This window comes from Cherax quadricarinatus, chromosome 6 (genome assembly GCF_038502225.1).
Source record: "Cherax quadricarinatus isolate ZL_2023a chromosome 6, ASM3850222v1, whole genome shotgun sequence".
Lineage (NCBI taxonomy): Eukaryota > Metazoa > Arthropoda > Malacostraca > Decapoda > Parastacidae > Cherax > Cherax quadricarinatus.
In genome coordinates, this window is record NC_091297.1 from 15,120,931 (window position 1) to 15,145,291 (window position 24,361).

Consider the following 24,361-nt stretch of genomic DNA (forward strand, 5'->3'; position numbering starts at 1 on the left):
TGGTAGGTGGCGATGGTGGTAGCATGGTAGGTGGTGATGGTGGTAGCATGGTAGGTGGTGATGGTGGTAGCATGGTAGGTGGTGATGGTGGTAGCATGGTAGGTGGTGTTGGTGGTAGCATGGTAGGTGGCGATGGTGGTAGCATGGTAGGTGGTGATGGTGGCAGCATGGTAGGTGGTGATGGTGGTAGCATGGTAGGTGGTGATGGTGGTAGCATGGTAGGTGGCGATGGTGGTAGCATGGTAGGTGGCGATGGTGGTAGCATGGTAGGTGGTGATGGTGGCAGCATGGTAGGTGGCGATGGTGGTAGCATGGTAGGTGGTGATGGTGGTAGCATGGTAGGTGGCGATGGTGGTAGCATGGTAGGTGGCGATGGTGGTAGCATGGTAGGTGGCGATGGTGGTAGCATGGTAAGTGGTGATGGTGGTAGCATGGTAGGTGGCGATGGTGGTAGCATGGTAGGTGGCGATGGTGGTAGCATGGTAGGTGGTAATGGTGGTAGCATGGTAGGTGGTGATGGTTTTAGCATGGTAGGTGGGGATGGTGGTAGCATGGTAGGTGGTGATGGTGGTAGCATGGTAGGTGGTGATGACGGTAGCATGGTAGGTGGCGATGGTGGTAGCATGGTAGGTGGTGATGGTGGTAGCATGGTAGGTTGTGATGGTGGTAGCATGGTAGGTGGTGATGGTGGTAGCATGGTAGGTGGTGATGGTGGTAGCATGGTAGGTGGTGATGGTGGTAGCATGGTAGGTGATGATGGTGGTAGCATGGTAGGTGGTGATGGTGGTAGCATGGTAGGTGGTGATGGTGGTAGCATGGTAGGTGGCGATGGTGGTAGCATGGTAGGTGGCGATGGTGGTAGCATGGTAGGTGGCGATGGTGGTAGCATGGTAGGTGGTGATGGTGGTAGCATTTTAGGTGGTGATGGTGGTAGCATGGTAGGTGGTGATGGTGGTAGCATGGTAGGTGGTGATGGTGGTAGCATGGTAGGTGGTGGTGGTGGTAGCATGGTAGGTGGTGATGGTGGTAGCATGGTAGGTGGTGATTGTGGTAGCATGGTAGGTGGCGATGGTGGTAGCATGGTAGGTGGTGATAGTGGTAGCATGGTAGGTGGTGATGGTGGTAGCATGGTAGGTGGTGATGGTGGTAGCATGGTAGGTGGTGATGGTGGTAGCATGGTAGGTGGTGATGGTGGTAGCATGGTAGGTGGTGATGGTGGTAGCATGGTAGGTGGCGTTGGTGGTAGCATGGTAGGTGGTGATGGTGGTAGCATGGTAGGTGGTGATGGTGGTAGCATGGTAGGTGGTGATGGTGGTAGCATGGTAGGTGGTGATGGTGGTAGCATGGTAGGTGGTGATGGTGGTAGCATGGTAGGTGGTGATGGTGGTAGCATGGTAGGTGGTGATGGTGGTAGCATGGTAGGTGGTGATGGTGGTAGCATGGTAGGTGGTGATGGTGGTAGCATGGTAGGTGGTGATGGTGGTAGCATGGTAGGTGGTGATGGTGGTAGCATGGTAGGTGGTGATGGTGGTAGCATGGTAGGTGGTGATGGTGGTAGCATGGTAGGTGGTGATGGTGGTAGCATGGTAGGTGGTGATGGTGGTAGCATGGTAGGTGGTGATGGTGGTAGCATGGTAGGTGGTGATGGTGGTAGCATGGTAGGTGGTGATGGTGGTAGCATGGTAGGTGGTGATGGTGGTAGCATGGTATGGTGATGGTGGTAGCATGGTAGGTGGCGTTGGTGGTAGCATGGTAGGTGGTGATGGTGGTAGCATGGTAGGTGGTGATGGTGGTAGCATGGTAGGTGGTGATGGTGGTAGCATGGTAGGTGGTGATGGTGGTAGCATGGTAGGTGGTGATGGTGGTAGCATGGTAGGTGGTGATGGTGGTAGCATGGTAGGTGGTGATGGTGGTAGCATGGTAGGTGGTGATGGTGGTAGCATGGTAGGTGGTGATGGTGGTAGCATGGTAGGTGGTGATGGTGGTAGCATGGTATGGTATGGTGTAGCATGATGGTGGTAGCATGGTAGGTGGTGATGGTGGTAGCATGGTAGGTGGTGATGGTGGTAGCATGGTAGGTGGTGATGGTGGTAGCATGGTAGGTGGTGATGGTGGTAGCATGGTAGGTGGTGATGGTGGTAGCATGGTAGGTGGCGTTGGTGGTAGCATGGTAGGTGGTGATGGTGGTAGCATGGTAGGTGGTGATGGTGGTAGCATGGTAGGTGGTGATGGTGGTAGCATGGTAGGTGGTGATGGTGGTAGCATGGTAGGTGGTGATGGTGGTAGCATGGTAGGTGGTGATGGTGGTAGCATGGTAGGTGATGGTGATAGTTACTAACTTCACATTTTCCATAACACTGGCCAAGCTGGCCAAGCTGGCCAAGCTGGCCAAGCTGGCCAAGCTGGCCAAGCTGCATATATTCCTGACAGATAATTTAAATCAAACGTAACTGATCCTGTGTGGATAAATAATAGAGTAAAACATCTCCTGGGTGAACAGAAAGACATTTAGAGGCGATATAGGTGAGGGGTGACCTTACTGAACAAGATATTTAAACTACAAACAAAAAACGTATTAAATAAGCCAACAGAATATATGAAATTAGGATTTATTTCAGGTTATATATGAGTAAGATTAAGGAAAAGATAATAATATAATAATAATATATTAATTACTATAAGTACAAGTACAAGGTATATAGACCATAGCTGATATCAATGACATACTACTATATAGAAAGCCACTTGTTATGCATTTCGGGAAATATTAGGTAAATTTTGCCCCAGGATGCAACCCACACCAGTCGACTAACACCCAGGTACCCATTTTACTGATGGGTGAACATGGACAGCCGGTGTAAGGAACACATCCAATGTTAATACCCTTTCAGAGAATCGATCCCAAACTCCCAGCGTGTGAATCGAGAACTTTGCCACCAGTCGACGGCCCACTTAAATGTAACTCAGGTCAGCTAACTGTTATTGAAAAAGAAGTGAGTATAATTTGCAATACCTGTTTATTCTGTTTTGTTTTTTACCCAAGAAAATAAAAACGAAATCGAACATTAAAATGGTATAAAATACCGACATGTATCAACAATCACACTGGTCAGAACGAAAGCAAATTATACAATATTATTCACTTGTCACATGGTCCTCAAACAAGTCAATAAACTGAAACTAAACAAGTCACCTGGACCTGATGAGATGTTTTCAGTGTTGTAAATGAATTCAAGGACAAACTTAGCACGCCATCAGATAGCTTCTTCAACATATCCCTACAAACAGGTATTGTACCGGATAAATAGAATACAGTAAATGTGATACACGTTTATAAAGTGGGAGATTGGTTATTTTCAAATTATAGAACAATCAACGTAGCCTCATTTGTGGGAAAGTTGATGGAATCAATAATTCTTGATGCAATTTAAAGTCACCTTGAAAAATATAATTTAATCAACGAATCTCAGGACAGCTTCACTAAGGAAATATAAACACATATGCAGTATAATGTGATCCTTTATTGACAACGTTTCGCCCACACAGTGGGCTTTTTCAAGTCACAAACAGATCTACCTGGGGTACGAACGAACGAACGAAAGTTCAGGTAAGATCCCAAATGGGATGAGCGGGGAAGACGGGACAGACGAAGAATAGTGCTGGAGAGGAGTGTTCTTAGTCGTAGAAATAGAGCCAGGGCTTAACCCAGCAGCGAAGGCGATCGTGGGACAGATATTGAGAAGAGAAATTCAGGCTCTTCTGTTAGGACTCCGGTGGGGTGAGCGGGGAGGAAGGGACATGCTACGTTTAGCGCTAGAGAGGAGTGTAGAACTGGGCCATGTCTTAACCCAAAAGCTAAGGTGAACGTGGGTCAGAGAATGGTACCTGTCAGAGAAGGTACCTGTCAGCGAATCCAAGGTTATTTGTAAATAGGGTTAGGAGCAGGATCATGCAAGGAGTAGAAAAGGTTGTGTTGGTTTGTGGGTCTGCTAATGTCTTCGTCAAGGAGAGAGGTCCAGTAGTCGTGTCGTGTCTCAAGTTTGTCTATCTGTCTGTCACTGAGCGTCTTCCAGTACAGATTCAGAGCAGGGATGTCTAACTGGGCATGTAGAGACTCGCATGTGGCGAAGTCCTCCCATCTGACATCAAGCACCCAGCGCAGCGCCTTGTTCTGGACACGCTGCAGTTTAAGTAAGTTTGTTTTTGCTGCAAGAGAGAGGGCTAGAGGAGAGTAAGTTATCAGAGGACGTATTAGGGATTTGTAGAGGTGTAGTTTGGTGCGTTGGGAGGCATGTTTCAGCTTGTAGAGGCCCGCAAGGGCCTTACTAGCTATTGCATGCCTTGAGTGAATGTGTCCGTGTAAGCGAAGAAGGTAGTCAAGATTAACGCCAGGACAGTGACAGATTGTGTGATGGGGATGTAAGTGCGGGTGTCAGCTGTTCTGAGCTCGACAGGTAATGGAGGATCACGTTTCCTGTAGTTAAAATACGTAATGCTGGATTTAGCTGCATTGGTTTTGATCCTCCATTTTTGTTCCCAGATGGCTATCCTGTCTACCTCATTTTGTGTTTTGTGTGTGAGTGTATCTATATTGGCGTGAGTGATAAGTTGTGTAATGTCGTCTGCATAGGCTAGTGTGATGGAGTTGTAGTATACAGGTGTTGGAATGTCGTTAGTGTATAAAATGTAGAGGGTAGGGGAGAGGACAGATCCCTGGGGTACTCCGGCATTTAGTGTGAAGTAGTCAGAGTAACAGCTTTGGAATTTGATTCTCATGGTACGGCCGTCTAGGAAGTTGCAGAGGAGTTTACGAGTATTGAGAGGCAGGTTGAAGTTAGTGCAGAGTTTGTACTTGAGCCCTTCGTGCCAGACAGTGTCAAAGGCTTTTTCAACGTCTTTTGCAACCAGGGCTGTCCTGTTTCTTTGTTTTGTGTTGATGTGGATGTAGTTGAGAATGATGTTAATGGCATCCTGTGTGGATCTGTGTGTTCTGAAGCCAAACTGGCCATGAGAAAGTAGAGAATTGTGTTCCAGGTATCTGCGAAGGCGATGATTGCGATGATGGCTTCCCTCAACTTTGAACAACTGTATCTTCAGGTTAAGGCAGAATTAGAGGAAGCTAGGAGAGAGATTCAGAAGGTTAAAGGGTCATACAACGGATTATCTCCAGAGCAAGGACGTAGAAAACAGCTACGTTGATGATCTTACCAAGAGTTGGATGCTAGTAGGAATGAATGGGACGAAACTGAAGATGAGGAAGGTCCAGGAGACTGCTGTAGAGACCAAAAAATATTTTTATATTAACAGGCAAATGTGAGTTGATGTTCCAGGACTTTCCAACGAAGACAATCGAGAATGTCACGACAAACACCACCAGTGAAGGTAAGAATATTGTTTTAGCTGGGGACAGCTAGGTTAAGTTCATGGATAGGGTTTTTTGTCTTAGAGATAGGAAGAGGAGGTAGAGGATGTGTTTTCCTGGGGTTGGGATGCAGGATATTGGTAGCTGTCTTGATGACAACATGAAAGGTTATGGGAACAGTCTTATTATCTGCCTCAGTGCTGGAGGCAATGATGTTGACAGGTGTAGGAGAGAGGATCTGATTAGTAGGTATAGGCCAGCATAGACACAAGGAATAAGGGAGAGCACCCCGTAATATGTGGCATTTTGCCGAGATGTGAGTTAAATGGTTGCCCATGGAAATTGGTGGTAGTTGCTGACTGGACATTGCAATATCATTCACGGTGCCCCGTGGCCTAGTGGCTGAAGCTCTCGCTTCATACGGCGAGGGTCTGGGTTCGATTCCCAGCGAGGGTAGAAACATTGGGCGTGTTTCTTTACACCGGTTGTCTATGTTCACCCATCAGTAAAATGGGTACCTGGGTGTTAGTTTACTGGTGTGGATTGCATCCTGGGACAAAACTGACCTAATTTGCTCGAAATGCTCAGCATAACAAGCGGTGTTCTATATAGTAGTATGTCATTGATGTTAGCTAGAGCTGTATACCATGTACATGAACTTGTAGTAAATAAAAATATATTATATTATTATAAACAAATGGGACCTCTTCTATGGCAGAAAAGACATATGCGGATGGTGCTGGGTTATCTAGGGCAGGTGTGGGGGCTCTGCTTAGTTCAGTGGAGGGAGCTATCTGGGGCTTAAACTATACATATTTAGGTGTATGAGTTTTTCTGTTTGAAAAGTGAATCGTAGAATGAATGATTTGTACTGTTTAAATGATGAATCCATATATATATATATATATATATATATATATATATATATATATATATATATATATATATATATATATATATATATACATCCTAGGTAGTAGGTTGGTAAACAGCAACCACCCAGGGAGGTACTACCGTCCTGCCAAGTGAGTGTACAACGAAAACCTGTAATTGTTTTACATGATGGTAGGATTGCTGGTGTCTTTTGTCTGTCTCATAAACATGCAAGATTTCAGGTACGTCTTGCTACTTCTACTTACACTTAGGTCACACTACACATACATGTACAAGCATATATATACACACCCCTCTGGGTATTCTTCTATTTTCTTTCTAGTTCTTGTTCTTGTTTATTTCCTCTTATCTCCATGGGGAAGTGGAACAGAATTCTTCCTCCGTAAGCCATGCGTGTTGTAAGAGGCGACTAAAATGCCGGGAGCAAGGGGCTAGTAACCCCTTCTCCCGTATAAATTACTAAATTTAAAAGAGAAACTTTCGTTTTTCTTTTTGGGCCACCCTGCCTTGGTGGGATACGGCCGGTGTGTTGAAAGAAAGAAAGATATATATATATATATATATATATATATATATATATATATATATATATATATATATATATATATATATATATATAGGAGTGTAAGTGTTGGTGATGGTGTATAAGTGTTGGTGGCGGTGTATGAATATTGGTGGTAGTTATGGTAGTGGTGATGGTGTGGTGGCGGTGTAAGTGGTGGTGGTGGTGTAGGTGGTGGTGGTTGTGGTGGTGGTGTAAGTGGTGGTGGTTGTGGTGGTGGTGTAAGTGGTGATGGTGTGGTGGCGGTGTATGTGGTGGTGGTTGTGGTGGTGGTGTAGGTGGTGGTGGTTGTGGTGGCGGTGTAAGTGGTGGTGGTTGTGGTGGCGGTCTAGGTGGTGGTGGTTGTGGTGGCGGTGTACGTGGTGGTGGTTGTGGTGGCGGTGAAGGCGGTGGTGGTTGTGGTTGTGGTGTAGGTGGTGGTGGTTGTGGTGGCAGTGTATGTGGTGGTGGTAGTGGCGGTATAGGTGGTGGTGGTAGCGGTGTAGGTGGTGGTGGTGGTGGTGGTAGTGGTAGTGGCGGTGTAGGTGGTGGTGGTAGCGGCGGTGTAGGTGGTGGTGGTGGTAGCGGTGGTGTAGGTGGTGGTGGTAGCGGCGGTGTAGGTGGTGGTGGTAGCGGCGGTGTAGGTGGTGGTGGTAACGGCGGTATAGGTGGTGGTGGTAGCGGTGGTGTAGGTGGTGGTGGTGGTAGCGGCGGTGTAGGTAGTGGTGGTGGTAGCGGCGGTGTAGGTGGTGGTGGTGGTAGTGGTGGTGTAGGTGGTGGTGGTGGGGGCGGTGTAGGTGGTGGTGGTGGTAGCGGTGGTGTAGGTGGTGGTGGTAGTGACGGTGTAGGTGGTAGTGGTGGTGGTGGTGGTAGCGGCGGTGTAGGTGGTGGTGGTAGCGGCGGTGTAGGTGGTGGTGGTCGCGGCGGTGTAGGTGGTGGTGGTAGCGGCGGTGTAGGTGGTGGTGGTAGCGGCGGTGGGGGTGGTGGTGGTAGCGGCGGTGTTGGTAGTGGTGGTGGTGGTAGCGGGTGTGTAGGTGGTGGTGGTAGTAGCGGCGGTGTAGGTGGTGGTGGTAGCGGCGGTGTAGGTGGTGGTGGTGGTAGCGGCAGTGATAGTGGTAGCGGCGGTGTAGTTGGTGGTGGTAGCGGCGGTGGTGGTGGTGGCGGTGGCGGCGGCGGTGGTGGTGGTAGCGGCGGTGTAGGTGGTGGTGGTGGTGGTGGTAGAGGCGGTGGTGGTGGTAGCGGCGGTGTAGGTGGTAGTGGTAGTGGTGGTCGCTCAGGACTGGCACTAACTTCCTCCAGGCACTGGTCATCCCCTGCCTGGCTCATCCATGCCAGGCGCCTCTATCTAGCTCACTAACACACACACAAACACACACACACACACACACACACACATACACGCACACACACACACACACACACACACACACACACACACACACACACACACACACACAACAACGGAGACATGATACACACACAGGGAAAAGACGATGAGCACACTAAGATCAAGCGACAGGTCCGAAGAAAATGAAGGTTTGTTATATGCAGAGGTTCTAACAGCCAACTGCAGTAGCAAGGGACAGCTGGCCAGGAAAGACAGTCCACTAAGAATAGATGTTTCAGATATGACAGGGACTGAAGGCAAGAACATGTCAATGGAAGGAAACAAAATGCCTCAGAGGAAGCAGATGGAGACTCAGTGGGAGGAGGAAAGGGCGAGGTCAATTTTTGTGTACGGGCTCCAAGAAGCCAAGGGGGCCAACTTTGAAGAAATAAAACAGGAGGAGAAAAAAATGATTGAAGACATCATGAAAACAATAGGGGAGGGCAATATGACCCAGGTGACAAATTTTCAGAGAATTGGGTGGTTTGCAAGTGGAAGGATACGGCCTGTCAGAGTAACTTTCAAGGAAGAATCAGTTCGAATCAGGATTCTGCAAGAGAAAGCAAGACTGAGAGACAAAGAGGGGTACCAGAGAGTATTCCTCGACCGCGACAGAACACAAGAAGAAAGGACTACACTGAAAGAGAGGGTACAGAGACGCAAGGAGGAACGAGAAGCAATGAAAATGAGCAGGACCCAGACACAGGAGGAAGGGCAAACACACCCCACAGAATCTCCCACCAAAAGACCCCACCCGCGACATTCCCAACGCAACTGAGCAACCTATACTCCAACCCACTCACTGTTCCCTCTGCCACCAACCCCCTTATCACAAACCTCACCCCAACAGCTGTCCCTTATGGGCATTCTGACCCCACCCCCATCAGCACATACCCCACCTACACCACAGCCCCATATAGGCCCCCACCAAGGCTCTCCCTCCCCCAACCCCAATACACTTGCATGACCACAATGATAGAAAAGAAACTAAAGGTTTGGTACACAAATGCGGATGGAATAATGAATAAACATGAGGAGTGGAATGAAAGAATCAGTGAAAAATCCCCAGACATCATAGCAGTCACAGAAACAAAACTCGCTGAGATAATAACAGACACAATCTTCCCAACAGGATATCAGATCCTGAGGAAAGATAGAAGGAGTAGAGGGGGAGGAGGGGTTGCACTGCTCATAAAACACCAATGGGGATTTGAGGAAATGGAAGGCATGGACATGATTGGAGAAAGAGACTACATTGTAGGTACAATTCAGTCCGGAGAACATAAAGTAGTCATTGGAGTGATGTATAACCCACCACAGAACTGCAGGAGGCCAAGAGAGGAGTACGAAGAAAACAACAGGGTGATGGTGGACACACTGGCTGAGGTGGCAAGAAGAGCTCACTCGAGCAGAGCAAAGTTACTGGTAATGGGCGATTTCAACCACAGGGAGATCGACTGGGAAAACCTGGAGCCACATGGGGGTCCCGAAACATGGAGAGCAAAGATGATGGATGTGGTACTTGAAAACCTCATGCATCAACATGTCAGGGACACAACCAGAGAGAGAGGGGAGGATGAGCCAGCAAGACTGGATCTTGTGTTCACCCTGAGCAGTTCAGACATCGAGGACATCACTTACGAGAGGCCCCTTGGAGCTAGCGATCATGTGGTTCTGAGTTTTGACTATATAGTAGAGTTACAAGTGGAGAAGGGAACAGGAACTGAAGGGGACAGGCCAAACTACAAAAGGGGGGACTACACAGGTATGAGAAACTTCCTGCAGGAGGTTCAGTGGGACAGAGAAATGGTAGGAAAATCAGTAAACGAGATGATGGAATATGTGGCAACAAAGTGCAAGGAGGCAGAGGAAAGTTTTGTTCCCAAGGGAAACAGAAATAATAGGAAGACCAAGACGAGTCCTTGGTTTACCCGAAGGTGTAGGGAGGCAAAAGCTAAGTGCAACAGAGAATGGAAAAGGTACAGGAGGCATAGGACCCAGGAAAACAAGGAGATTAGTAGAAGAGCCAGAAACGAGTATGCGCAGATAAGGAGGGAGGCCCAGAGACAGTATGAAAACGACATAGCATCGAAAGTCAAATCTGACCCGAAACTGCTGTATAGCCACATTAGGAAGAAGACAACAGTCAAGGACCAGGTGATAAGGCTGAGGAAAGAAGGTGGGGAACTCACAAGAAACGATCAAGAGGTATGTGAGGAGCTCAACACGAGATTTAAGGAAGTATTTACAGTAGAGACAGGAAGGACTCTGGGGGGACAGACCAGATGGGGACACCAACAAGGAATACACCAACAAGTGTTGGACGACATACATACAGATGAGGAGGAGGTGAAGAAACTGCTAAGGGACATCGATACCTCAAAGGCAATGGGACCGGACAACATCTCTCCATGGGTCCTTAGAGAGGGAGCAGATATGTTGTGCGTACCACTTACCACAATCTTCAACACATCCCTGGAAACTGGGCAACTACCTGAGGTATGGAAGACAGCAAATGTAGTTCCCATTTTCAAAAAAGGAGACAGAAAAGAGGCACTAAACTATAGACCTGTGTCATTGACGTGTATAGTATGCAAAATTATGGAGAAGATTATCAGGAGGAGAGTGGTGGAGCACCTGGAACGGAACAGGAGTATAAATGCCAACCAGCACGGATTCACGGAAGGCAAATCCTGTGTCACAAACCTTCTGGAGTTTTATGATAAAATAACAGAAGTAAGACAAGAGAGAGAGGGGTGGGTTGATTGCATCTTCTTGGACTGCAAGAAGGCCTTTGACACAGTTCCTCACAAGAGATTAGTGCAGAAGCTAGAGCATCAGGCGCATATAACAGGAAGGGCACTGCAATGGATCAGAGAATACCTGACAGGGAGGCAACAACGAGTCATGGTACGTAATGATGTATCACAGTGGGCACCTGTGACGAGCGGGGTCCCACAGGGGTCGGTCCTAGGACCAGTGCTATTTTTGGTATATGTGAACGACATGACGGAAGGGTTAGACTCAGAAGTGTCCCTGTTTGCAGATGATGTGAAGTTAATGAGGAGAATTAAATCTGATGAGGACCAGGCAGGACTTCAAAGAGACCTGGACAGACTGGACACCTGGTCCAGCAAATGGCTTCTCGAATTTAATCCTGCCAAATGCAAAGTCATGAAGATAGGGGAAGGGCACAGAAGACCACAGACAGAGTATAGGCTAGGTGGCCAAAGACTGCAAACCTCACTCAAGGAGAAAGATCTTGGGGTGAGTATAACACCGAGCATGTCTCCGGAAGCACACATCAATCAGATAACTGCTGCAGCATATGGGCGCCTGGCAAACCTGAGAACAGCATTCCGATACCTTAGTAAGGAATCATTCAAGACACTGTACACCGTGTATGTCAGGCCCATACTGGAGTATGCAGCACCTGTTTGGAACCCGCACTTGATAAAGCACGTCAAGAAACTAGAGAAAGTACAAAGGTTTGCAACAAGGTTAGTTCCAGAGCTAAGGGGAATGTCCTATGAAGAAAGATTAAGGGAAATCGGCCTGACGACACTGGAGGACAGGAGGGTCAGGGGAGACATGATAACGACATATAAAATACTGCGTGGAATAGACAAGGTGGACAAGGACAGGATGTTCCAGGGAGGGGACACAGAAACAAGAGGCCACAATTGGAAGTTGAAGACACAAATGAGTCAGAGAGATAGTAGGAAGTATTTCTTCAGTCATAGAGTTGTAAGGCAGTGGAATAGCCTAGAAAATGACGTAGTGGAGGCAGGAACCATACACAGTTTTAAGACGAGGTTTGATAAAGCTCATGGAGCGGGGAGAGAGAGGGCCTAGTAGCAACCGGTGAAGAGGCGGGGCCAGGAGCTAGGACTCGACCCCTGCAACCACAAATAGGTGAGTACAAATAGGTGAGTACAAATAAAGATTCCCATATGCTGCATAAGTGTCTCAATCTTCAAACTTGAAGTTACTCACAAGTTGCAGTGTCAAGTTACCAGCACTGATTGCTCGAACTTAATCAGATGAGACTCAGAAATCGCATGAAAAGCGGTATTTAAATTTTCCAAATTTCTTTGACGAAAGAAACCAAATTTGGACCTTAATTACACCAAATTAGTCCAAACTTTTCCGAAAGTAAGATTGATCAACGTTAAATTAATTAATTAATTAATTAATTAATTACTTAATTAACAATAATAATAATAATAATAATAATAATAATAATAATAATAATAATAATAATAATAATAATAATAATAATAATAATAATAATAATAATAATAATAATAATAATAATAATAATAATAATAATAATAATAATAACAATAATAATAATAATAATAATAAAATTAATAATAATAATAATAATAATAATAACAATAATAATAATAATAAAATTAATAATAATAATAATAATAATAATAATAATAATAATAATAATAATAATTTTTATTCCCACAAGTACATGATATAACTTATACAGACCATAATTGACATTAATGACATATTACTATAAAGAAAGTCACTTGTTATGCTGAACATTTCCCGCAAATTAGGTCAGTTTATTCCCAGGATGCGACCCACACCAGTCCACTAACACCCAGGTACCTGTTATACTGCTAGGTGAACATGGACAGCAGGTGTGTTAAGGAAACACGTCGTGATGTTTCTACCCTCACCGGTGATCGAATGAAGTAAGAAAAGTAACATCCAAATATTTTACACTCATAATATAGGCACTTAAAACTTGTTTTGTTTGTAGATATAAGCTGAGACGATGAAGACAAACACAGTAACTTACTTCTGATCAGAAGATATTCTTTATTTTTTCCACAGTATTACATTCATTGGGGAGCACTAAATCCACACGGGTCATACATTGTCTCAAGGAATGGAAGACATCCAGGCTTGATTCAAGGAACTGGAGCATTGGTCCAGTTAATCAGTTCTTTGAGAGGGAGGTGCGGGGGGGGGGGAGGTATTTCACAGAAAACACACTAATCATTAAACTCGGTACATTAAACCTTAACACAGCCTAAAATTCACTAATACCCTCTGATGAGTTTCCCTAAAATGACTCACGAAATCGCAATGAGACCATCATCAGTACCGTCGTTTATCATCACTAAAAGTTTATAGGCGACTCTCTCTCTCCCTCGCTACTTAATACATAAAATTTAACAAAACTAGCGCCTGTACTCATGATATGTTGCATCTGTTGGACACGACGTGTCGGACTGAACCACTGTCTTCATATATTTATTTTAATTTAATCAGAGGAAAGTGATGAGCCCGTAGGGGTCATATAGCACCTGTGCTATGATGGTACACCATCACCAACACAGCAACAGTGATGCTTCACCATCACCAACACAGCAACAGTGACGGTACACCATCACCAACACAGCAACAGTGATGCTTCACCATCACCAACACAGCAACAGTGACGGTACACCATCACCAACACAGCAACAGTGATGCTTCACCATCACCAACACAGCAACAGTGATGGTACACCATCACCAACACAGCAACAGTGATGCTTCACCATCACCAACAGAGCAACAGTGACGGTACACCATCACCAGCACAGTAACAGTGATGGTACACCATAACCAACACAGCAACAGTGATGGTACACCATAACCAACACAGCAACAGTGATGGTACACCATCACCAGCACAGTAACAGTGATGGTACACCATAACCAACACAGCAACAGTGACGGTACACCATCACCAACACAGTAACAGTGATGGTACACCATAACCAACACAGCAACAGTGACGGTACACCATCACCAACACAGCAACAGTGATGGTACACCATCACCAACACAGCAACAGTGATGGTACACCATCACCAACACAGTAACAGTGATGGTACACCATCACCAACACAGTAACAGTGATGGTACACCATCACCAACACAGCAACAGTGATGGTACACCATCACCAACACAGTAACAGTGACGGTACACCATCACCAACACAGTAACAGTGATGGTACACCATCACCAACACAGTAACAGTGATGGTACACCATCACCAACACAGCAACAGTGATGGTACACCATCACCAACACTAACAGTGAGCAACAGTGATGGTACACCATCACCAACACAGCAACAGTGATGGTACACCATCACCAGCACAGTAACAGTGATGGTACACCATAACCAACACAGCAACAGTGATGGTACACCATCACCAACAGAGCAACAGTGACGGTACACCATCACCAGCACAGTAACAGTGATGGTACACCATCACCAACACAGTAACAGTGATGGTACACCATCACCAACACAGCAACAGTGACGGTACACCATCACCAACACAGCAACAGTGATGGTACACCATCACCAACACAGCAACAGTGATGGTACACCATCACCAACACAGCAACAGTGATGGTACACCATCACCAACACAGCAACAGTGATGGTACACCATCACCAACACAGTAACAGTGATGGTACACCATCACCAACACAGTAACAGTGACGGTACACCATCACCAACACAGTAACAGTGATGGTACACCATCACCAACACAGCAACAGTGATGGTACACCATCACCAACACAGTAACAGTGATGGTACACCATCACCAACACAGTAACAGTGACGGTACACCATCACCAACACAGTAACAGTGATGGTACACCATCACCAACACAGCAACAGTGATGGTACACCATCACCAACACAGCAACAGTGATGGTACACCATCACCAACACAGTAACAGTGATGGTACACCATCACCAACACAGTAACAGTGATGGTTCACCATCACCAACACAGCAACAGTGACGGTACAAAATAACTAACACAGCAACAGTGATGGTACACAATCACCAACACAGTAAGAGTGATGGTACACCAACACAAACACAGTAACAGTGACGGTACACCATAACCAACACAGCAACAATGACGGTACACCATCACCAACACAGCAACAGTGATGGTACACCATCACAAACAGAGTAAAAGTGATGGTACACCATCACCAACGCAGTAACAGTGATGGTACACCATCACCAACACAGTAACAGTGATGGTTCACCATCACCAACACAGCAACAGTGACGGTACACCATAACCAACACAGTAACAGTGATGGTACACCATGACCAACACAGTAACAGTTATGGTACACCATCACCAACACAGTAACAGTGATGGTTCACCATCACCAACACTGCAACAGTGACGGTACACCATAACCAACACAGCAACAGTGATGGTACACCATCACCAACAGTAACAGTGATGGTACACCATCACCAACACAGCAACAGTGATGGTACACCATCAGCAACACAGAAACAGTGATGGTACACCATCACCAACACAGCACAGTGATGGTACACCATCACCAACACAGTAACAGTGATGGTACACCATCACCAACACAGCAACAGTGATGGTACACCATCACCAACACAGCAACAGTGATGGTACACCATCACCAACACAGCACAGTGATGGTACACCATCACCAACACAGCACAGTGATGGTACACCATCACCAACACAGCAACAGTGATGGTACACCATCACCAACACAGTAACAGTGATGGTACACCATCACCAACACAGCATCAGTGATGGTACACCATCACCAGCACAGCAACAGTGACGGTACACCATCACCAACACAGCAACAGTGATGGTACACCATCACCAACACAGTAACAGTGATGGTACACCATCACCAACACAACAGTGACGGTACACCATGGTACACCATCACCAACACAGCAACAGTGATGGTACACCATCACCAACACAGTAACAGTGATGGTACACCATCACCAACACAGTAACAGTGATGGTACACCATCACCAACACAGTAACAGTGATGGTACACCATCACCAACACAGTAACAGTGATGGTACACCATCACCAACACAGCAACAGTGATGGTACACCATCACCAACACAGTAACAGTGATGGTACACCATCACCAACACAGTAACAGTGATGGTACACCATCACCAACACAGTAACAGTGATGGTACACCATCACCAACACAGTAACAGTGATGGTACACCATCACCAACACAGTAACAGTGATGGTACACCATCACCAACACAGCAACAGTGATGGTACACCATCACCAACACAGTAACAGTGATGGTACACCATCACCAACACAGTAACAGTGATGGTACACCATCACCAACACAGTAACAGTGATGGTACACCATCACCAACACAGTAACAGTGATGGTACACCATCACCAACACAGTAACAGTGATGGTACACCATCACCAACACAGCACAGTGATGGTACCCCATCACCAACACAGTAACAGTGATGGTTCACCATCACCAACACAGTAACAGTGATGGTTCACCATCACCAACTCAGCACAATGATGGTACACCATAACCAACACAATAACAGTGATGGTTCACCATCACCAACACAGTAACAGTGATGGTACACCTTCACCAACACAGTAACAGTGATGGTACACCATCACCAACACAGTAACAGTAATGGTTCACCATCACCAACACAGCACAGTGATGATACACCATCACCAACACAGTAACAGTGATGGTGCACCATCACCAACACAGTAACAGTGATGATACACCATCACCAACACAGTAACAGTGATGGTACACCATCACCAACACAGTAACAGTGATGGTGCACCATCACCAACACAGTAACAGTGATGGTACACCATCACCAACACAGTAACAGTGATGGTACACCATCACCAACACAGTAACAGTGATGGTACACCATCACCAACACAGTAACAGTGATGGTACACCATCACCAACACAGTAACAGCGATGGTACACCATCACCAACACAGTAACAGTGATGGTACACTATCACCAACACAGTAACAGTGATGGTACACCATCACCAACACAGTAACAGCGATGGTACACCATCACCAACACAGTAACAGTGATGGTGCACCATCACCAACACAGTAACAGTGATGGTACACCATCACCAACACAGTAACAGTGATGGTGCACCATCACCAACACAGTAACAGTGATGGTGCACCATAACCAACACAGTAACAGTGATGGTACACCATCACCAACACAGTAACAGTGATGGTGCACCATCACCAACACAGTAACAGTGATGGTACACCATCACCAACACAGTAACAGTGATGGTACACCATCACCAACACAGTAACAGTGATGGTACACCATCACCAACACAGTAACAGTGATGGTACACCATCACCAACACAGTAACAGTGATGGTACACCATCACCAACACAGTAACAGTGATGGTACACCATCACCAACACAGTAACAGTGATGGTACACCATCACCAACACAGTAACAGTGATGGTACACCATCACCAACACAGTAACAGTGATGGTACACCTTCTCCAACAGTGGAACAACGACACATAACAAAAAAATCTTAATTTTTTCCTGGCCTCGATTTTGACTGATCAATTAAACTGTCCGTCACTTGAAGACAAGTTAACATTTTCTTCAACATATCAAAGAAATAAAAACTGTGGTTCACCTTATCAAAATCTGACCAAAAGATTTCATGCTAAATTTTTTCTGGCGTTTTGACATTGATTCGGAAATTTTCTGGGAGTTGTCATTTTTTTATTAACACGAGTTATAGCAGTTATAGAGTCTTGTGACCAAGAGTTATAGCAGTTATAGAGAGTCTTGTGACCAAGAGTTATAGCAGTTATAGAGAGTCTTGTGACCAAGAGTTATAGCAGTTATAGAGAGTCTTGTGACCAAGAGTTATAGCAGTTATAGTCTTGTGACCACGGGTTATAGCAGTTATAGAGAGTCTTGTGACCACGGGTTATAGCAGTTATAGAGAGTCTTGCGACCACGGTTTATAGCAGTTTTGGAGAGTCTTTTGACCACGGGTTATAGCAGCTATAGAGAATCTTGTGATCACTGGTTATAGAAGTTATTGAGAGTCTTGTGACAACGGGTTATAGCAGCTATAGAGAGTCTTGTGACCACGGGTTATAGCAGTTATAGAGTGTTGTGACCACGAGTTATAGCAGTTATAGAGAGTCTTGTGACCACGGGTTATAGCAGTTATAGAGAGTCTTGTGACCACGGGTTATAGCAGTTATAGAGAGTCTTGTGACCACGAGTTATAGCAGTTATAGAGAGTCTTGTGACCACGAGTTATAGCAGATATGGAGTCTTGTGACCAAGAGTTATAGCAGTTATAGTCTTGTGACCTCGGGTTATAGCAGTTATAGAGAGTCTTGTGACCACGGGTTATAGCAGTTATAGAGAGTCTTGTGACCACGGGTTATAGCAGTTTTGGAGAGTCTTGTGACCACGGGTTATAGCAGTTATAGAGAGTATTGTGACCACGGGTTATAGCAGCTATAGAGGGTCTTTTGACCAAGGGTTATAGCAGTTATAGAGAGTCTTGTGACCACGGGTTATAGCAGTTATAGAGAGTATTGTGACCACGGGTTATAGCAGTTATAGAGAGTCCTGTGACCACGGGTTATAGCAGTTTTGGAGAGTCTTGTGACCACGGGTTATCGCAGTTATAGAGAGTATTGTGACCACGGGTTATAGCAGCTATAGAGGGTCTTTTGACCACGGGTTATAGCAGTTATAGAGAGTCTTGTGACCACGGGTTATAGCAGTTATAGAGAGTATTGTGACCACGGGTTATAGCAGCTATAGAGAGTCTTGTGACCACGGGTTATAGCAGTTATAGAGAGTCTTGTGACCAAGGGTTATAGGAGTTATAGAGGGTCTTGTGACCACGGGTTATAGCAGTTATGGAGGGTCTTGTGACCACGGGTTATAGCAGTTATAGAGAGTCTTGTGACCACTGGTTATAGCAGTTATAGAGAGACTTGTGACCACGGGTTATAGCAGTTATAGTCTTGTGACCACGGGTTATAGTAGTTATAGAGGGTCTTGTGACAACGGGTTATAGCAGTTATAGACGGTCTTGTGACCAAGAGTTATAGCAGTTATAGAGGTTCTTGTGATCACGGGTTATAGCAGTTATAGAGAGTCTTGTGACCACGGGTTATAGCAGTTATAGAGGGTCATGTGACCACCGGTTATAGCAGTTATAGAGAGAGTCTTTTGACGACGAGTCATGGCAGTTATAGAGAGAGTCTTGTGATCACGGGTTATAGCAGTTATAGAGAGTCTTGCGACGACTGGTTAGAGCAGTTATAGAGGGTCTTGTGACGACTGGTTAGAGCAGTTATAGAGAGTCTTGTGACCACTGGTTAGAGCAGTTATAGAGAGTCTTGTGACCACGGGTTATAGCAGTTATAGAGAGTCTTGTAACCACTGGTTATAGCAGTTATAGAGGATATTGTAACCATGGCTTATAGCAGTTATAGACAGTCTTGTGACCACGGGTTATAGAAGGTGTAGAGTCTTGAGACCACGTGTTATAGAAGTTATAGTCTTGTGACCACTGGTTATAGCAGTTATAGAGGGGTGTTGTGACCACAGGTTATAGCAGTTATAGAGGGGTCTTGTGACCACGGGTTATAGCAGTTACAGAGAGTCTTGTTACCACGGGTTATAGCAGTTATAGAGGGTCTTGTGAACACTGGTTATAGAAGTTTGAGAGTCTTGTGACCACGGGTTATAACAGTTACAAAGAGATTTAAGACCACTGGTTATAGCAGTTATATAGAGTCTTTTGACCTCGGGTTATAGAAATTATAGTCTTCTGACCAATTGTTATAGCAGTTACAGAGGGTCTTGTGACCACAGGTTTTAGCAGTTATAGAGGGTCATGTGACTACGGGTTACAGAAGTTATATACAGTGTTGTGACCACGGGTTATAGCAGGTCTAAAGAGTCTTGTGACCACGGGTTATAGCAGTTATAGAGAGTCTTGTGACCACGGGTTATAGCAGTTATAGAGAGTCTTGTGACCACGGATTATAGCAGTTATAGAGAGTCTTGTGACCAAGGGTTATAGGAGTTATAGAGGGTCTTGTGACCACGGGTTATAGCAGTTATAGAGGGTCTTGTGACCAAGGGTTATAGCAGTTATAGAGAGTCTTGTGGCCAAGGGTTATAGCAGTTATAGAGGGTCTTGTGACCACGGGTTATAGCAGTTATAATCTTGTGACCACGGGTTAGAGTAGTTATAGAGGGTCTTGTGACAACGGGTTATAGCAGTTATAGACGGTCTTGTGACCAAGAGTTATAGCAGTTATAGAGGTTCTTGTGATCACGGGTTATAGCAGTTATAGAGAGTCTTGTGACCACGGGTTATAGCAGTTATAGAGGGTCTTGTGACCACGGGTTATAGTAGTTATAGAGGGTCATGTGAACACTGGTTATAGCAGTTATAGAGAGAGTCTTTTGACGACGAGTCATGGCAGTTATAGAGAGAGTCTTGTGATCACGGGTTATAGCAGTTATAGAGAGTCTTGCGACGACTGGTTAGAGTAGTTATAGAGGGTCTTGTGACGACTTTCTAGAGCAGTTATAGAGAGTCTTGTGACCACTGGTTAGAGCAGTTATAGAGAGTCTTGTGACCACGGGTTATAGCAGTTATAGAGAGTCTTGTGACCACTGGTTATAGCAGTTATAGAGGATATTGTAACCACGGCTTATAGCAGTTATAGACAGTCTTGTGACCACGGGTTATAGAAGGTGTAGAGTCTTGAGACCACGTGTTATAGAAGTTATAGTCTTGTGACCACTGGTTATAGCAGTTATAGAGGGGTCTTGTGACCACAGGTTATAGCAGTTATAGAGGGGTCTTGTGACCACGAGTTATAGCAGTTACAGAGAGTCTTGTTACCACGGGTTATAGCAGTTATAGAGGGTCTTGTGAACACTGGTTATAGAAGTTTGAGAGTCTTGTGACCACGTGTTATAACAGTTACAAAGAGATTTGAGGGTCATGTGACTACGGGTTACAGAAGTTATATACAGTGTTGTGACCACGGGTTACAGCAGTTCTAAAGAGTCTTGTGACCACAAGTTATAGCAGTTATAGAGGGTCTTGTGACCACGAGTTGTAGAAGTTATTGTCTTGTGACCACTTGTTATAGCAGTTATAGAGGGTTTTGTGACCACGAGTTATAGCAGTTTTAGAGGGTCTCGTGACCACGGGTTATAGCAGTTATGCAGAGTCTTGTGACCGGACGTTATAGCAGTTATAGAGGGTCTTGTGACCACGGGTTATAGCAGTTATAGAGAGTCTTGTGACCACTGGTCACAGGAGTTATAGAGAGTTTTGTAAACACGGGTTATAGCAGTTATGCAGGGTCTTGTGATCACGGGTTATAGAAGTTATAGAGGTTCTTGTGACCACGGTTTATAGCAGTTATAGAGAGACTTGTGATCACTGGTTATAGTAGTTATAGAGAGTCTTTTGACCACGAGTTATAGCAGTTATAGACATTTGTGACCACGGGTTATAGCAGTTATAGAGAGTCTTGTGAATACGGGTTATAGCAGTTATAAAGAGCCTTGTGACCACGGGTTATAGCAGTTATAGAGGGTCATGTGGCCACGGGTTATATCAGTTATAGAGAGTCTTGTGACCACGGGTTTTAGCAGTTATAGAGGGTCTTGTGACAACTGGTTATAGAAGATACAGAGACTTGTGACCACGGCTTATAACAGTTGTAGAGGATTTTGTAACCTCTGGTTATAACAGTTATATAGAGTCTTGTGACCACGGGTTATAGAAGGAATAGAGAGTCTTTTGACAACGGGTTATAGCAGTTATAGTCTTGAGACCACGGGTTATAGAAGTTAGTCTTTTGACCACTGGTTGTAGCAGTTATAGAGGGTCTTGTCACCACGGGTTATAGAAGTTATTGTCTTGTGTCCACTGGTTATAGTAGTTATAGAGGGTCTTTTGACAACTGGTTATAGCAGTTATAAAAAGTCTTGTGATCAAGGGTTGTAACAGTTATAGTCTTGTTACCAAGGGTTATAGAAGGTATTGAGGGTCTTGTGACCACGGGTAATAGAAGTTATAGTCTTGTGACCACTTGTTATAGCACTTATAGAGGATCCTGTGACCACAGGTTATAAAAGTTATGGAGTCTTGTGACCACGGGTTATAGAACTTATAGTCCTGTGACCGCTGGTTATAGCATCTATAGAGGGTCTTGTGACCACGGGTTATAGAAAGTATAGAGAGTTTTGTGAATACGGGTTATAAAAGTTATAGTCTTGTTACGACTGGTTGTAGCAGTTATAGAGAGTCTTGTCACCACGGGTTATAGCAGTTAAAGAGAGTCTTGTGACCACTGGTTATAGCAGTTATAGAGACTTTTGACCACTGGTTATAGCAGTTATAGAGAGTTTTGTTACCACCGGTTATAGCAGTTATAGAGAGTCTTGTGACCACTGGTTATAGCAGTTATAAAGTGTTGTGACGATGAGTTATAGCAGTTATAGAGGATCTTGTAACCACGTGTTATAGAAGTTATAATCCTGTGAGCACTGGTTATAGCAGTTATTGAGGGTCTTGTGACGACGGGTTATAGCAGTTATAGACAGTCTTTGGGCCACGGGTTATAGCAGTTATAGAGGGTCTTGTAACCACTGATTATAGCAGTTATAGGGAGTCTTGTGACCACGGGTTATATAAACTAATCTTTTGCCCAATGGTTATAGCAGTTATAGAGGGTCTTGTGACCACGGGTTATAGCGGTTATAGAGAGTCTTGTGATCACGTGTTATAGCAGTTATAGTCTTGTTACTAAGCATTATAGAAGGTATGGAGAGTCTTGTGACCACGGGCTATAGAAGTTATAGTCTTGTGACCACTGGTTATCGCAGTTATAGAGGGTCTTGTGACCACGGGTTATAGAAGTTATAAAAAGTTTTGTGACCACGGGTTGTAGAAGTTATTAAGAGTCCTGTGACCACGTGTTATAGAAGTTATAGTCCTGTGACCACTGGTTATAGGAGTTATAGAGGGCCTTGTGACCTCGGGTTATAGAAGTTAAAATCTTCTGACGACTGGTTATAGAAGTTATGTAGAGTCTTGTGACCACGGGTTGTGGCAGTTATAGAGTCTTGTGACAACGGGTTATAGAAGTTATAGTCTTGTTATCACTGGTTATATCAGTTATAGAGGGTCTTGTGACCACGGGTTATAGCAATAATAGAGAGTCTTTTGACCATGGGTTATAGCAGTTAGAGGATTTTGTGACCACGGGATATAGCAGTTACAGAGGGACTTGTCCACGGGTTATAGAAGATATGGGAGTCTTTTGAGCACGGGCTATAGCACTTATATAGAGTCTTGTAACTACGGGTTATAACAGTTATAGAGTCTTGCGACCTCGGTTTACAGAACTTATATAGAGTCTTGTGACCTCTGGTTACAGAAGTTATAGTCTTGTGACCATGGGTTATAGCAGTTATAGAGAGTATTGTGACGACTGGTTGTAGCAGTTATAGAGGGTTTTGTGACCACTGGCTACGGCAGTTATAGAGGGTTTTTTGACCTCGGGTTATTGCAGTTATAGTCTTGTGGCGACTCGTTACAGCAGTACTAGAGGGATTTGTGATCCCTGGTTATTGCAGTTATGGGGAGATTTGTGACCACGGGTTATAGCAGTTATAGAGGGTCTTGTGACCACCAGTTAAAGCAGTTACAGAGGGTCTTGTGACCACCAGTTAAAGCAGTTACAGAGGGTCTTGTGACAAAGGGTTATAGCATTTATAGAGGGTTTTGTGTCCACGAGTTATAGCAGTTATATAAACTCTTATGATCACTGGTTATAGCAGTTATAGAGAGTCTTGTGACCACGGTTTATAGCAGTTATAGACGGTCTTGTGACCACGGGTTATAGCAGTTCCGGAAAGTCATGTGTCCTCTGGTTTTAGCAGTTATAGAGGGTTTTGTGACTAGTGGTTATAGCAATTATGCATAGTCTTCTGACCGGGTGTTATAGCAGTTATAGAGAGTTATGTGACCACGGGTTATAGCAGTTGTAGAGAGTTTTTTGACAACAGGTTATAGCAGTTATAGAGGGTCTTGTGGCCACTAGTTACAGCTGTTATAGAGAATCCTGTGACCACGCGTCATAACAGTTATAGAGGGTCTTATGACCACTAATCAAAACAATTATATACGCTCCGCAAGTCTCCTAAGATTGTTTGTTTAATGGGGTTT

The 24,361-nt window shown here is 44.9% G+C and overlaps 1 protein-coding gene across 1 annotated transcript in view; it reads left to right on the forward strand.

Annotated features, from left to right (window-relative positions):
* The first annotated feature begins 5,355 nt into the window (after nt 1–5,355).
* LOC128694134 (glutamate receptor-like) overlaps nt 5,356–24,361 on the forward strand; it is a 48,018-nt gene continuing 29,012 nt past the window's right edge. Inside the window, exon 1 of the mRNA XM_070105297.1 lies at nt 5,356–5,382. Within this exon, the coding sequence (XP_069961398.1) occupies nt 5,356–5,382 (27 nt within the window). The remainder of the gene's footprint in view (nt 5,383–24,361) is intronic.